This window comes from Martes martes (assembly GCF_963455335.1).
Source record: "Martes martes genome assembly, chromosome: 10".
Classification (NCBI taxonomy): domain Eukaryota; kingdom Metazoa; phylum Chordata; class Mammalia; order Carnivora; family Mustelidae; genus Martes; species Martes martes.
In genome coordinates this window covers 77,629,718-77,645,613 of record NC_137898.1, presented here as the reverse complement: position 1 = coordinate 77,645,613, position 15,896 = coordinate 77,629,718, and the positions used below count along the sequence as shown (strand labels likewise).

General features: G+C 41.6%; 1 protein-coding gene across 1 annotated transcript in view; it reads right to left on the bottom strand.

The window, feature by feature from the left end:
* HEPHL1 (hephaestin like 1) overlaps positions 1 to 15,896 on the bottom strand; it is a 94,443-nt gene that overhangs the window by 58,282 nt on the left and 20,265 nt on the right. The window contains exons 3-9 of the mRNA XM_080816833.1: positions 14,301 to 14,513; positions 13,470 to 13,649; positions 9,547 to 9,801; positions 6,251 to 6,419; positions 3,401 to 3,540; positions 3,119 to 3,250; positions 1,306 to 1,517 (exon numbers count right to left, since the gene is read on the bottom strand). Of these exons, the coding sequence (XP_080672959.1) occupies positions 1,306 to 1,517; positions 3,119 to 3,250; positions 3,401 to 3,540; positions 6,251 to 6,419; positions 9,547 to 9,801; positions 13,470 to 13,649; positions 14,301 to 14,513 (1,301 nt within the window). The remainder of the gene's footprint in view (positions 1 to 1,305; positions 1,518 to 3,118; positions 3,251 to 3,400; positions 3,541 to 6,250; positions 6,420 to 9,546; positions 9,802 to 13,469; positions 13,650 to 14,300; positions 14,514 to 15,896) is intronic.

The following is a 15,896-nucleotide window of genomic DNA, read 5'->3' as shown; positions in this document are numbered from 1 at the left end:
TGAACTTCATGTAAATGGACTGACCATGAGTGGTGTTTGACTCAGGCAACAACCTTCACATGCTACGAGGTGCTTCTAGCAAGCATCCAAAATACCATCAAATGGATGTAATAGGGACAAAATCAGAACTACCTCACAGAAGTTTTCTGGCACTCAATTTCCTGGGCTCCAGTATTTAGCTATAGGAAGAAGGGTATTGTATGGGGAAAATAAACAAAGTTGGAAATTCAAAGCCCTCTGTTACCATTGAGTTTCACTACTTACTACTTGGGATATCACTCAATGTCTTTGGACTTCAGTTTCTTTAACTTTAAAATAGGGATGGTCATTCTGCTTTGCCTTATGTAACTGATGGGGTAAAGTGTAACTGTTCAATCTTATTACACATGCATTATTGAGGGCCCACCTGGAGGGCCAGTGACACACTGAGCCTCTAATAGATATTTCCACAATTGGCACTTTGTGCAGGGAAATGAAAATCTGAGGTGGGCCAAGACACTTTGTGTCTTCTACCTAGAAATCCCTGGAGCCTAGAAGTGGGTGCTTATAATGCCAAACATTATAAAATATACCATGTAAATAAATAGTCTTGCTATGTCTGATTGTGAAATAAATCAAAATGGTTATGTGATCAGATTTTCCTCCTTTCATCAATGTGTTTAATATCATGTAGTCATAGCTTGAAATACTATGCTTTGCCACACTAGTCAATGCAGCTAGTAATGCCTCCAAGTTGGGGCTTCCAAGAAATTATCTACATGTTTTCTTGTGCCCTTGACTCTAGTGATTCACTTGCAGCTTACAGTGGTGAGTTACGGTGGTTCTCTACCCTGGCTACACACTGGAAAGCACCTGGAGATTGTGGTTTAATTGGTTTGGAGCACTGGAATGAAAGATGTTTAAAAGGTCCCCTTTGTGATTCTAACATGTGACCAAGTTTGAGAAACCTTGTCCAAGAAGAAAGGGTCCCAATTCACAGTTCACATAGATCTCTGAAGATTCTAGAATTAAAGCAACGCACAGGGACAGGGACCTACCAAATTCCAGCCACAACAAACAGAAATCCTGGGTTTCTGGGTGGGCATCTATAACTTTCAGACCTTAAATTTACCTTAAGTTTAAATTCAGATCTTAAATTTACAAAAAATAAAATATTCTGTATTTTAAGTCAGTTTTAAGAAGAAGGAGGAAAAATCAAACATTTTTTTTCATATCTGACACCTTATTATACTCTAATCCCTAGCCATATTACTGCCCTCTCCCATATACAACCCTGAGGAGAATTTGTGACCTTTGATGGCCTACCTGTGTCCCATCGGCATTGAGAGCACCCTTCTTACAGACTAGCAAGGGCCCCAAAAGGCCAGCACTGGTGTCCTGGATAGGATCCACCGTTGAGAAGTAAAGATAGGTCAGACAGGGGGGATCACCTGCTGTCGGGCTTACGCTCTCAGGCACCGTCCACTTGTATGTGAAGGTTTCACCTGGCTTCACATGAGCCCCTGGCTTCAGAAATCCTGAGCAGATGAAAGATGAAAGATGAAAGTCACTCTCAAAGAAAGAGCCAAGGACATTAAATTTGTCAGACTGGGTCTTCCAGCCCTGGGGTCTCTCTCTGATGTATTTTGTAGAAGGGCAGTTGTTTCCAGTTGTGTATCTTACCAGGGAGCTCACCGCCATAGTCCACAGTTATGAAATGGAAGAAGCCTATATCCAAGGGTTATCTTCTTCCGAGATTACATTTAGTGTCTCTGCAGATACTCTTTCTTACCCAAATACTAGGGTTAGCAAATATGAAAAGAGTGATAATTGCCTCTCTACCAATTAAATGTAAATCCACAAACTCTCAGTCTTCGTATGTGAAATACATTGTACTCAGAGGATACCCCAATACATTGTACTGCAGAGGATACCCCAAAAAGTTAAGCAAGAGCCCTATCCTTAAACAGTTTGAAATCTAGGTTGAACTGGGAAATAAGCCAAATAACCGTGAGATAGAGGAGGTAGGGGAAGACACAGGGGGACAAAGTTGGTAAGTGGCAGGTCTGGGATTCAAACTCAGGGCTGTCTGATTCTAAAGACTTGGCACTCAACCCACACATTGGAGTGCCAAATGAACACGTTGAGTGTCTCCAGCCATGTTGAGGCCAGAAACTCTCCGCACCTTGTCCAGAGCTTTGCAAAAGTGTACCCAGTAAATTTGCTAAGGTAAATGATAGAAAATACAGACATTTGGGCTGTTACTGGTGATCTTCCTACACACACACACACACACACGCACACACAGAGTGACTATGAGCACTCTGACCAAGGAGAAAGTACAGGTAGGAGAGAGGTTGCTGCAGGAGCAGGGAATGATGATGGGTCTGGGGAGGGGGGATTCTCCCTCCAGTCCTCCCTTCTCTCTTCTCTTACCATCACCTCAAAGCCTTCTCTGGACTGGGCCTAGCCCCATCCTTGGGCATGAAGTATCCCAGACATTTGTGATGTCTGCTGCAGGGATGGGGAAGACTTCCAAGGAGACTAGGAGGTTCCCAAGAGCAGTATCATGAGTGGAAGCCTAGTTCCTGTGGCCACTGGGCAGAAGCTCCCTTTCTTACATGTAGGGAGTCTCTGCTTCCTACTCTGTGATGGGGAGGGCTGAATATGATGGTAAGCACATAAGACTGATTATAGATAAATATTTGTCAACAGAGACAGAGTGAAGACCATGTGTAGGATTTTGATGTCAACCAAACCCTGGAAATCAGATTTCACCCTCAGCTGTCACCCACAGAATCCTGTGTAACCTGTGGCTGAAAAACTTTCCATCTTAGGGAAGTGGAGGTGACTATGAACGTAGCTCACTTTGAGACTTATTACATTACTGAGGGAAAAGGAAAGAAATGAACATTTCCTAAGTGCCTATTGTGGAGCAGACCCCGCCCTGAATTCTCTCGCGCTCCTTTCGAAGCCCTGTGAGGTGAGTGTCACCATCTGCGTTGGTAAGGAAAGAGTAAGGTACAAGCTCAAACAAGCTCTCAGGGCTGGTAAGAAAAGCATTTGAACCAAATCTACCCAGTTCTAAGTCCTCTGTTCCCTCATCCTCTTTCCTCCACGAGGTCAGGCTGAGACTCACCATCTACGTTTGGGGCTGCATCAGAGGCCTTGTCATAGATCACGCCATGGGGCAAAATACTGTAGACTTTGTCGGCTTTGTTGGCAAAGGTCACTAGCAGGGTATCGCCCACCTCTGCCCGAATGACGGGGCCTGAAAGATATCAAGAGGAGGAGGGAGAAGAGGATGAAAAGGGGCAGAGGGAAGTGAATATAGGCAGGAGAAGAAGAGTCATTCCATGTACATATATGCCCCACTAGACCTCTCCCCCCATTCAAAACATGACAGATGGTTTTATTCTACCAAGAATTCCAAGATGGGCTTCTGCCTCAGAGAGTCTCTTTCTTCGAGTAAAAGTTGCATCAACATACTCCATATACTGAGCCTTCCAATATTTTCCTCCAATTCTGTTGTCCCCTTGTGTGAAGTAGAGCTCGGAGTCACTGTGTAAAGAACAGGAACCTGACTGAGACCACATCTCTACATATCCACCAGATGCCTTAATCATGGAGCTTCCTTTCATTATCTTAGCTCATTCACCCACCCATCTCCCCGGGAAAGATGGCCCAGTCTTCAACCAAGTTCCCAGGAATAGTCAGGCAGCTTTGAAAGTCTCCAGAGGGCTGGATGGTGGTCAAGCTCATTCCTCTCTTAGCCACCGTACTTTCTTCCCCAGAGGTCTAGCGACAGAAGAAAACACAGGTGAACTCCATACTTACCGGCCCTGGAGTCCCAGAATGGCGTTCTACAAAGTAAAGAGCTAACCGGTTTCTTTCCAGAGTAAGAAATATCCCTCTCTCTCTTGCTGATGTCAGTATGAATATTCTCTGCTTCTAGTAAGCTCTTTCATATCTGACACGATTAAGGTATGGAGTGTCTAGTTAACCAAATGGTTTAGTCAATGGAGAGTCATCATATAAACTGTATACATGACATACCAAATTCCCAAGTTATAACTACAGTGGTGTGGATCCTGACTAGCACTGTCTCTCGAGGCCTTAGTTTTGCTGATGGTACGACCACTCTTGGAGTCACACAGTCTGACTTTGTCTTCTTTCTCTGCCTTATCTCCTTATCTTGTTCATCCTTCCTTCTCTGTACCCTTTTGGCCTCTTTTCCTTGCCTTTCTCTCCACTGCCACAATCCCCGTACCTGCCCCCTTCACCTTGTGTTTGCAACATTTTATGAAGCTCCAGCTACACACTCTATGCCCTCCCTCTTGCCTCGCGCTACTACAACACTAACCTCCAAGATGGTAATTTTCACTGCCATTTCCTGCTCCAACATCTTCACCTGCTTACATCCTCCAATCAGATAAAGTTCAAAAGGATTACAGGACCTCTGGGATTGAGATCCAGTTTACCCAATCCTCTCCCTATGGTTCTAGGCAAACCTCCACTCCCCTGTGCAAATTCCCCATCCAGTCATTTTGATTTCGCTGACCCCTGCATCTAAAATTTCCCTCCTAATGATTCGCTTATATAAACTCCACTGTTCTTCAAGATTCTGCTCAAGTCCCGTTTCCTCTGTGAAGTGTTCCTTGGCTATCTTAGCTCTCTCTGAACACCCAGAGAACTCACTTGTCTGGACAACTCGTCTTGATCTTATTTATAACTTGCCAAGTTATTTTCCTCTGCGCATACAGCCTCTTTCTGATCCAAGGGTGGGAACACTGCCTTACACCTCTCTGCAACCCTCATGTCAATTTTTATGTTGTGTTTTCATATATCACATTAATTATCAGTTAAATATGCTTTAATATTTCCTTTTTTCTTTTCGACACAGCGAGAGAGATAGTGAGAGAGGGAACAAAAGCAGGGGGAGTGGGAGAGGGAGAAGAAGGCTTCGCACTGAGCAGGGAGTCCGATGCAGGGCTCTATTCCAGGACCCTGGGATCACGACCTGAGCTGAAGGCAGACGCTTAATGACTGAGCCACCCAGGCACCCTTAATATTTCATTTTTATAAGGTGCTTCAGAATTCTGGAAGGGTTCTAAGACAAAATTCCCAATGCCAATCTCATTATTCTGTTTATAGAGAAATACTAGTCAATCTAGAGTGTTGATATCAAACAGGTTCATATATGGTTCATATGGATTCTTTAGGTTAGGTTCAAGGGCATCAATAAATAAATAAATAAATAAATTTATGATGAAATGAATGAAGGGTATCTTATCCATCACAAAGAGAATTTTTTTCTTTTTTTTTAAGATTTTATTTATTCATCTGACATAGAGAGAGATCACAAGCATGCAGAGAGGCAGGCAGAGACAGAGGGGGAAGCAGGCTCCCCGCCGAGCAGAGAGCCTGACGCCGGGCTCAATCCCAGGACCCCGGGACAATGACCCGAGCCGAAGGCAGAGGCTTCAACCCATTGAGCCACCCAGGCGCCCCCACAAAGAGAGTTTTAAAAACATTCCCTCAAACACAAAAGGGATCATAGGGTAATAATGACCATTCTTGGTATCATACTGTACATTTTAAAATGATTTCACAGACATCATTGCACAGGATTCCATAATAACAACTCACAGGGGTCCACATCCACTTACTTAATGGATTGTTAGATTTAATTTGAAAAATACTACATGCTATGAGAGAGAAAATGATTAACGACTTGGGAGTCAGGGGTGGCATCACTTAAGAGGTAACATTAGAATTAGACTTTGAAGGAAAAATAACATTTTGCTGGACAGATAGGAAAAGGACACTCTGGGTAGAGGGGGCATAACTTAGCAGGCTGTCCTTGAACCACAAAGGGCAAATTTCCTTGGCCAGTTCACCTCCACTGAAAGAGAGCCCTGTCTTATTCTCTCTTCAAAACAGTCATCTCCACGTGTGCAAAGGCCTTATTCTATTCTCTGGCAGCTTAGTATTTCTCGTGGCACTTAGCATTGCAATTTGCACCCAATAGGTGCTCAAGAAACGTTTCGTGAATGAATGAATGAACGTAGTGCTTTGATATAACCAGCCAATCATGACACAATAAATGCTCCACCAATTCTCAGCCATATGTACATTATGGGGCTCAGAACCCTTTAAGTGGTGTCGTTACGTCATCTATGGAGAACGGCTGGGGACACCAGTGAGGTCTAAAGGTCTAACAGAGTTCTCTCTTATGAGAAGTTTAGAACGGCCAGCAAAGAGTACTTACCTGCCAGAAGCATTTAGGGGAAGACCATTGAATTTGTTATAGCCTTGAGGAGCATAATCCCAAAGGATTTTTTCAGCTGCTATAAAGTAGTGCCTCTGTTGACCCTTCATTTTGGGGTGAGGAATATCACCTTTGCAGTTACCAACATTATATTGTCCCAGCATGCCAGCTGCAGAACAGAGGAAAACCACAAGCCAGAGCATAAATGCTCACAAAAGACATCTGACAGGAGAAGACGGCTAGATTTGAATTTGTAAACATTGATGGCAAAACTTTTTCATTAAAATTTTCAAGAATATATTTCAAATAGAAAATCAATGAAATACATTAAAAAATAACCTAGACTAAAAAGTAAACAAACAAACAAACAAAACTTTTGTACAGAAAACAGGACCTTAATGAAGTTAAAAGGGAATGATAAATGGTGAGTGGGGGTATATTTTAACCCATAGGACAAAAGATTAATGTGTAAAAATATTTGGCAAATAAGAAAGAGGAAAGTAAATCTCTCAGTGGAAAATGGGCAAGGGACATCAATAGATTATTCACAAATCTTTCTAAATACCATTGACCTATAAACACATGAAAAAAAAAAAGTTCGATGTCAATAGTAACCAAGCGACACTGTTGTCTGTTTATCAGATTGGTAAAGATTGAAAACACTAACAATTCTCAGTGTTGGCAGATAATGGGGAATGCTCACACACTAAGGGCAAAGAGTAAAAGGGAATTTGGCAATGTGTATCCGTCCATAGCTTTAAGAGCAAAAACAAACTCTTTGACCCAAGAATTCTAAATCTAAGAGTTTTCCTAAAGAAATATCGGACAAAATTGCAACATATCAGTGAACTGGGGATTTTAGTATGGTTTATCATAGCCCCACCAAAATGGGGGGAAAATACAAGTGTTAAGCCAAGAGTTTTGGTTAGTTAATTCGTCATCTCCTTTGAAAAGACACCGGGAGGGTTAATAATGACAAAGTAGCTCTATATTCACTGACATGGAAATATATTTCTAATATATTAATAAGTGGGAAAAGTAAGATAAAGGTCAGTATTAATAGATTCATTTCATTTTATAAGTAACATGCATTTGTGTATAGAAAATAGAGGGAGAATGTTCCTCAAAATGTAACACCATTATCCTCAGACAGGTTTATTGATTTTTAAAATTAAGTGTATTTTCTAATTTTTTATGATAATTTTTTTCTGAGGGTATGGACAATTTAGGAAAAACTATATTTCAGTAATGTACAAACACCAGCTTATGTCCACAACCACTGGCCCTGCTTTGCAATCTTACTAGTCTCAAATAGCTGCAAATGCCTTGATTTTAGAACTAGTTTCTTCCTACATATAACAGCATGAGGCCCTGTAAGAATAGGAATCTTGCAGTAAGAACGCTTAATATCCACCCTCTTAGGAAATTTCGAGTACACACTACAGTATTGACCATAGTCACTATGCTGTACGCAGGCCTCCAGAATGTATTCATCTTGCATAACTGAAACTTTGTAGTCTTTGAGATCTCAAGTGTTCTTAGCATGGATGTGCACATACACACAGTTAACCATGCGAGGTTACGGATATGTTAATTAGTTTGAGTGTGGTGATGAGTTCACAGTATGCGTATATCAAAACATCAGGGGTTCCTGGGTGGCTCAGAGGGTTGGGCATCTGCCTTGGGCTCAGGTCATGATTCCAGGGTCCTGGGATGGAGTCCCGCATTGGGATCTCTGCTCAGTGGGGAGCCTGCTTCTCCTTCTGGCTCTTTCTCTGCCTCTCATGAATGAATGAATCAATCAATCAAGTTTTACATCTTAAATATATGCAATTCCTATGTGTCAATTATACCTCAATAAAACTGGGGGTGGGGGCAAATAAGAATGGGAATCTTGTCTTGATCACTTTGTCTTCCCAGAAGACAATATGTATCTGGTATATATTTACTGATCCACTCAACATTTATTGAATTGAATTGAATTGGAATAACCCAGCTGACTAATGTTAATACTAGATGCTTAAGGTTGACAAGAACAAGAATGTGTTATCAAAGCTGCCCTGGAGAGTTGCATCCCTGTACCTGCTGGTGACTGTGGGTGGTGATCACACATTATTTGTGTGTAATCACACAATGTGTACAATACAATAATGTGTAATCACACATTATTTCTTCTGTATCTATTCCATTGATACCTTTTTAAAAATCTATTTTGTTTTCACTGTCTTAGGCCAGACTTTTTCTATGTCTAACTCTAATGTTGACAATGCTTCTTCACTAGCATCCAATGGCCAGAATCTCTCCATCAAATCCTTTCTGCACACAGATATCAAACTTATCTTCCTAAATTGTTCACTGATTATGTCACTGATGTGCCTAAGGATGTGGAAGAACCCACTTGGCTTTCCAGACACAGTCCTGACTTCTTAGTCTTGCCTTATAAATCTCCTCTCGCTAGGCTCTACTTCTGTAGGCTTCTCTCTTATCACTCTCCTGGCATAAGCCTGTGGTCCAGCTGAGTAGAGACCCTTTCTGTGTGGTCCCAAGGGACCAAGACTAAGTCATTCAATAGGCATTTAAGTAAAAAAGAAATGTTTATCATGTAAATAATAGGATTTTGCAACTATCATTGGATCTTGTCTCAATATAAGGAAGAGCATTCTAACAGAGCAGCCCAGGGTTGAAACGGGTTGCTACAATTACTTGAAAGAGATGTCCAAAAGGAAATTCAAGAATTGGATGGTGGGTTGGTCCAGATTATGTGTAAATTTCTCTCCAATGCTAAAATGTTATTTTTCTATTTACAGTTGCTCATATAGAATATGTCTTTTTCCTGGTTCATGGTACTAACTCTGCCTGGGAAGTCTTTCTTCCCTTCTGCATCTGTTCAATTCCTACCCATATTTCAAGACTCAGATTAGGAGCTAATTCCTCAGGAAGTCCCTCTGCTTGTTCTAGAGAAATAATTCTAACGAACAAAGACCATTTATCTTTCTGCCTAAAATTTTATTCCTTTGTGAATGTCTAACTAATTCTAACTACTAGACCGTAGGCTCCTTGAAGGTCTTACCATTTCTTTCATTCACCCACCCACTTTTTTTTATAGGGACTTGATGAATAAATATCTGTTGATAGGATGACAAATAAATGATCATTGTACATTTTCCTTTATATTCAAATTAAATATGATACAGGAACCTATCTAACAACAGACACTGAATGAGCATCATTGACTGTGTGGTATAATCATCTCCCTCGAAACCTCCACACACTACACTGGTCTTCGTTCTTTTTACCTCGTAGGTGATCACTAACTTGGCAAGTTATCATCCACTTCCCAGGATTCTCAACTACCATTTCTGTTGTCAGTAAGGTGGCTGGGAACAGGTTGATGACATCAGTCCGATGCCCTCTGCTGATGAATGTGTTGCCATAAAAATAGATGGAATGGATGTCTATTTCGTTCCCCATCCCATAGAGGTGCCAGGACACCGATTCACCAACACACATCTCAGGCTCTGGGAGGTTTCCAAAGAGGTATCCATTGAGGGCTGAAAAACAGAAACACACTGGTGGAAGAGTCTTCCCCATAGAGGTGGTAACACACACTCTAACACGGCTGAAAAATTAGCCCTGATCGTTTTTTGTCATGTTTTTGTGCAGAAAAGCATGGCTCCTTTTATAAGCTATGGTCCCAGAAAGGAATGAAAGGTACTGGGTTTTTTAAGAGAAAAACACTCAATAAAAGTAGAGATGAGGGGTGCCTGGGTGGCTCAGTGGGTTAAAGCCTCTGCCTTCGGCTTGGGTCATGATCCCAGGGTCCTGGGATCGAGCCCCACATCAGGCTCTCTGCTCAGCAGGGAGCCTGCTTCCTCCTCTCTCTCTGCCTGCCTCTCTGCCTACTTGTGATCTCTCTCTGTCAAATAAATAAATAAAATCTTAAAAATAAATAAAAATAAAAGTAGAGATGAGCATGTAGGAAAAACAGCCTTGGAGCTGCTGTGTGAACACAATAATGAGATCAGAAGTGAACAGAACACTGCTCAGACTTTCAGGATGGTTCAGCCACTTCCTCTAAGGATCCTTCATTTTCATACCTGACTTCCCTACAGGACTCTGTTCCCTGACTTTGGAAACCCTGTGTCACTCATTCCTCAGCTGTCAGGACCCAGCAGAAAAGCAGGCACATAGGAGCTACTTAATTTAAGTAACAAAAGTGAGCAGGAAAAAGGAAAGCAGGGAGAAAGCAGGGACTTGTTATTAGGTCTTGCTGGGGCAACATTTAATTGATTCAACTTAGGCTGGAAGTCCAAGACCTCGTCTTTTGAATCATCTGAACAGCAGCAGGACTTGACCAAGTGCAGAAGAAAACTTGATTCAGGGTTGGTTTTTTGTTGTTGTTTTTTTTTTTGTTTGTTTTGGGGGGTTTTATTTTATTTTATTTTTTCAGTGTTCCAAGATTCATTGTTTATGCACCACACCCAGTGCTCCATGAATACATGCCCTCCTTAGTACCCACCAAGAGTCATAATATCACTTCTTAGATTCAAACTGAGTGAAAAAGCAATTGTTACTAAGATAACAATGACTAAGGCAGCACAACTGATCCTAAATAATTTTTGTAAGTTTAAAGAAAATTACCAATAAATCTTACATTGACTGAGCATCTTCTATGGACTAGTTTTTGTTGTTTTTTATTTTTTAAAGTTGATGTTTTTCTATTCTTGGTTAGGTCTCTTTTACTGGTAGATTGATAAAGAAGATTGCTTTTTTGTTTTGTTCTGTTTTTTAGGTTTTGTTTTTTTATTTCTTTTCAGTGTTCCAGAATTCATTGTTTATGCGCCACACCCAGTGCCCCATGCAATACGTTCAAGATTGGTTGTTTGCAAACATCTACTTCTGCATACAGGCTGATTTTTATTTTTTATTTTTATTTATTTATTTTTAAAGATTGTATTTATTTATCCATCTTAGAGAGAGTGCAAGAGAGACAATATTCACCAGACTCCAAGTTGAGTGTGGAGCCAGACAAAGGGCTTGACGCTACAACCACAAGATGATGACCTGAGTTGAAACCAAGAGTTGGTTGCTTAACCACCTTAGCTACCCAGATGCCCTTATTTTTTATTTTTTTAAGAGTTTATTTTTAAGTCGTCTCTATACCCAGTGTGGGGCTCAAACCTACAACCCTGAGATCAAGAGTCCCATGATCTACAACTAAGCCAGCCAGATACCCCCAGACTCATTTTTATTTTAAATACAGTCTGTATTTGCTTTATGTAATTGATTCCTTTTTGTTGGACATTTTCATTTGGAAGAGCGACAGGAATTATGTAGGCAGCTGAGTTGTAAACCATCCCAGTAGTTTTCAGCAAGATTTGAGATCATTGCCACCATTTTATAAAGCATGTGGATAAAAGTTGATTGGACACAGCAATGTTTCAAATTTAGGTCTTTATTCCATCCTTCACTTCCTTCCCTGCCTCCCTCCCTTCTCTCCTTTACTTCTTCCCTCCTAAAATATTGTCCAAACACTCCCCTCACACAAGGTTGCTGAAATACCACTAGAAAGAACAGAGAGTGTGTGCGACGCCATAGAAATCGTCAGTTACTGACACTTAACACCTTGACGCACTTTGGAATCAAACACAACCAAATTAACATTTATTTGCTGTGGGGCTCCTCCTCGAAGGAGTTGCTTCTGAGCTTCTCTCAGGCAACTCTGGCCCTAATTATCACTTTGACCTTAGGCAAGTCATTGATAGTCTCTCTCTCTTTTTTTTTTAAGATTTTATTTATTTATTTGACAGAGAGAGATCACAAGTAGGCAGAGAGGCAGGCAGAGAGAGGGGGAAGCAGGCTCCCTGCTGAGCAGAGAACCCAATGCGATGCGGGGCTCTATCCCATATCAGATCATGACCTGAGCCGAAGGCAGAGGCTTAACCCACTGAGCCACTCAGGTGCCCCAAGTCATTGATGGTCTCTTGACTTTCAGTTTCTGTAAAATGGGGGGGATCAGGTGATCTTCAGCTCCTTCCCTCTCTCTTATGATTTTGTAACTAAATCTTGGTTAGGGTGGGTTCTGGGAGGTAGAGAAGCAAATATAGAGGAAATTTATCAATGAATGACATGGGGTGTTTGTTTACATTGAAGATGTTCCTTATGTTCATTAGAACTCTATGAGAAAACAGAAGAATGAGACTACTTAATAATCCCCACATCCTAAAATTCTGTATTGAACCACTCTTCTGCAAAACAGATGTGGGTAAGTGGTATGTCTCGATGAAGAAGATAACTATAGAAATTCACTATTTTCAAATATGGGGTCTGGCACATAATGAATGCTCAATAAATGTTGATTGAAAGATTGTCTGGGAGGGACACCTGGGACTCAGTCAGTTCAGCATTCAACTGTTGATTTAGCTCAGATCATGGTCTCAGGGTCGTGAGATTGAGCCGTGTTGGGCTCCATGCTGGGTGTGGAGTCTGCTTAAGATTCTCTCTCTCGGGGCACCTGGGTGGCTCAGTTGGTTAAGCCGCTGCCTTCAGCTCAGGTCATGATCCCAGGGTCCTCAGATCGAGTCCCACATTGGGGTCCTTGCTCAGCAGGGAGTCTGCTTCTCTCTCTGCCTCTGCCTGCTTGTGTGCGCTCTCTCTCTCTCTCTCTCTCTCTGACAAATAAATAAATAAGTAAAATCTTAAAAAAAAAAAAAAACATTTTCTCTCTCTCTCTCTCAAAAAAAAAAAAAAAACCCAGAATGGCTGGGAAATATAACAAATTCACAAGCATGTATTTAAATACAGCATACAGTATAATTTTTGAAATTTAGCACTCAGGAAATGGTTACTGGAATAATGCAAAAGGTTGCAAACCACAGAATTGTTACATGATGGTGATTCATTTTCCTTTCTCCTGTCAACATAGACCTACCCATCCTCTCTAGGATCACCTCCTGATTCTTTCCTGATTATAACTAACCCTTCCATTTTCCATACCATAGCTTGTCATACTCAATTCAGGGGATATCTATTGCCTCATCTCTTCTCAGATTGTTTTATGTTCTCACATGGACTGTGTTTTATCACTTCCTAACCATCCTTATCACTAAGTTATCAATCCTAGAAAACCAGGTTAGACTTTCTGTGTTTCTTCATCCCTCATAGTATCAGATCCACAAAAAGCATTCAGTATATATTTGATAATACAGGAGACACTCACCATGCATTTTGTTACTTCTCTGGAAAACAGCATCTTTTTTGTCAACTGAATCAGGGTCGGTGCAGAAATGTCTGATATTTTCATCAAGGTACCAGCTTTGATTCTCATCCACCAGAGTAAACATTATAACGAACTCTCGGTCCACATCTGTCCTTGCCCCTGAATATTTATTCAGGATACCTATCAGGGGGGACATCCAAAAAAGTGGAGAAAAAAGTTCAAAATGAATTAAATCAAGATGAGTTTTGCCTTTTGCCAATGGTATCAGGTAAGTTTGAAGTTGGCCAAAGACTTATAGGAACAAGAGTGACCACAACATGAAAGCAACAAAGGATTTTAATAGAAATGACAGAATCATAGAAAAGTCATAGAACAGAGGCCCTCACAACCAGAGACTTGAAAACCTTGCTCCTGGAGGGAGCCAGTGTTACTGACAGAGCACAGACACACTAAGGCAATTAATGGGGAAAAATCACAAAGTGATCATGCATGTGAAATATCAAAGCAAAACCAAATCTGGCCATTTGGCTACATTCCTCACTTTCTTGTGTGTAGTGTTGGTCTGGCATGAATGGCTATCAGTATGGTATGTCCCTGGCTTGTTTTCTTTTTTAAAGCATTTAAGTTCCAGAACACTATGATGTTTCCTTGACAGAAGTCTGAATTATTGCTCCTACTGTTAGAAGAATCTAACCTTCTATGTTAGAAGTATCTCTGTAGAAGAAAAGGTACCTTCGAATGGAGCAAGAAAGGGAGGCAAAACACATTTGGGAATAGGCTTCTGTATGTGTTTGTGTCTGTGTGTGTGTTGGGGGTGGAGGAGCTCCTTACCTTCCTTGCACACCAGTAGCGGGCCAATTAACCCAGAGCAGATGTCCTTAGGAGCGTCAATGTGTGAATGGTACACCCAGGTCAGACAGTTGGCGTCCGCTGGAGCAGGGGCATATTCTTCTCTCACTGGCCAGACATAGGTGTAATTTCTGCCAGGAGGAACCATATCATCATTCTTATTTCTTCCAGAAGTTCCATCTGGATATAGGGCTCCTTCCGAGAAAAGATAAAACATAGTTAATCTATAGAGATCGCTTGCTACAGTGAGCAGGGCTCAGTGAGCTTTGGAATCAAAGGCTTATGAATTAAAATTTATTTCCTGTGGGATTGGGGCAAGATACTTAAATTCTCAATACCTTGGTTTTCTATCAGTGAAGCTAGAATGTTGAAACCTACCCCACAGGAACATGAGAACTAGCTGACATGATGTGTATCAAGTGTCCTGCACAAAACCAGATGCTTAGTAAATGTTCATAAGGACCCCTTCGGATGGGCCTCTTGTGCCAATCAGGAAGATTTGAATCCACCTCACTTAACATCAACTCAAAAGGGAAAGGAGAGGGGTGCTTAGATGGCTCAATCAGTTAAACATCTGACTTTGGCTCAGATCATGATCTTGGGGTCTTGGGATCAAGTCCTGTGTTGGGCTCCCTGCTCAGTGGGGAGTCTGCCTCTCCCTCTATCCCTCTGCCTCTCCCCTCCATCGTGCTCTCTCTCTAATAATAAATAATAAATAAGAAGAAATAATGAAATTATTGGGCACTTGTTACTGATTCAGCACCTGTTTGAGTTCTCACGAAAGATAGGAAGGAAGAGTAAGACATTCATCCTTCCTCTAGGGATCTTCCGTTCTGTTGAGCCGACCAGAATAGGAATTGTTATTATTATTTTTAAACTTTTATTTATTTGACAGAGAGCGAGATCCCAAGAAGGCAGAGAGAGAGGAGGAAGCAGGCTCCCCACTGAGCAGAGAGCCCAATGAGGGGCTCGATCCCAGGACCCTGGGATCATGACCTGAGCCGAAGGCAGAGGCTTAACCCACTGAGCCACCCAGGTGCCCCCAGAATAGGAATTATTAGCACATGGGACAAATGGAGAGTAAAATAGGGTGATGTGTTGAACACTATTTGGGGTTTTGCTGGGGGGGGTCTACCACAGAGTGGGTAGGGGTGCGTAGGCATGGCATTCCCTTTCTCTGTTTTGTAAACGAAGATTGCACAAGAGTTTTCAATTAAGGAAAGTCCACTGCTAAAACTAGTTTGATAACCACCTGGATAGAAGGTAGGGGCGGGGAAGAACTGGGAGGAGCTGGATGGCACTGGGGAGAAAGCTGGAGGGTGAGGGGCCGAGGAGATGGATGTGGACACACCCAAGTTCATTCTCCATTCTTTCACTTCCTCACCATCCATTCACAAACCTGCAATCCTGAACTCCCTGAACTAGGTCAGTTTTCTAAAATGCATTCACACAGAGAGAAGGGCAGTAGAGCCAATGGTTAAGTTCAGAGCTATTGAAGTTAGACTAGTGGAATCAAATCCTATCTCTCCATCTCTTGTTAGCTATAACTTGGGCAATTTCCTTCTCTTCTAGGAGCCT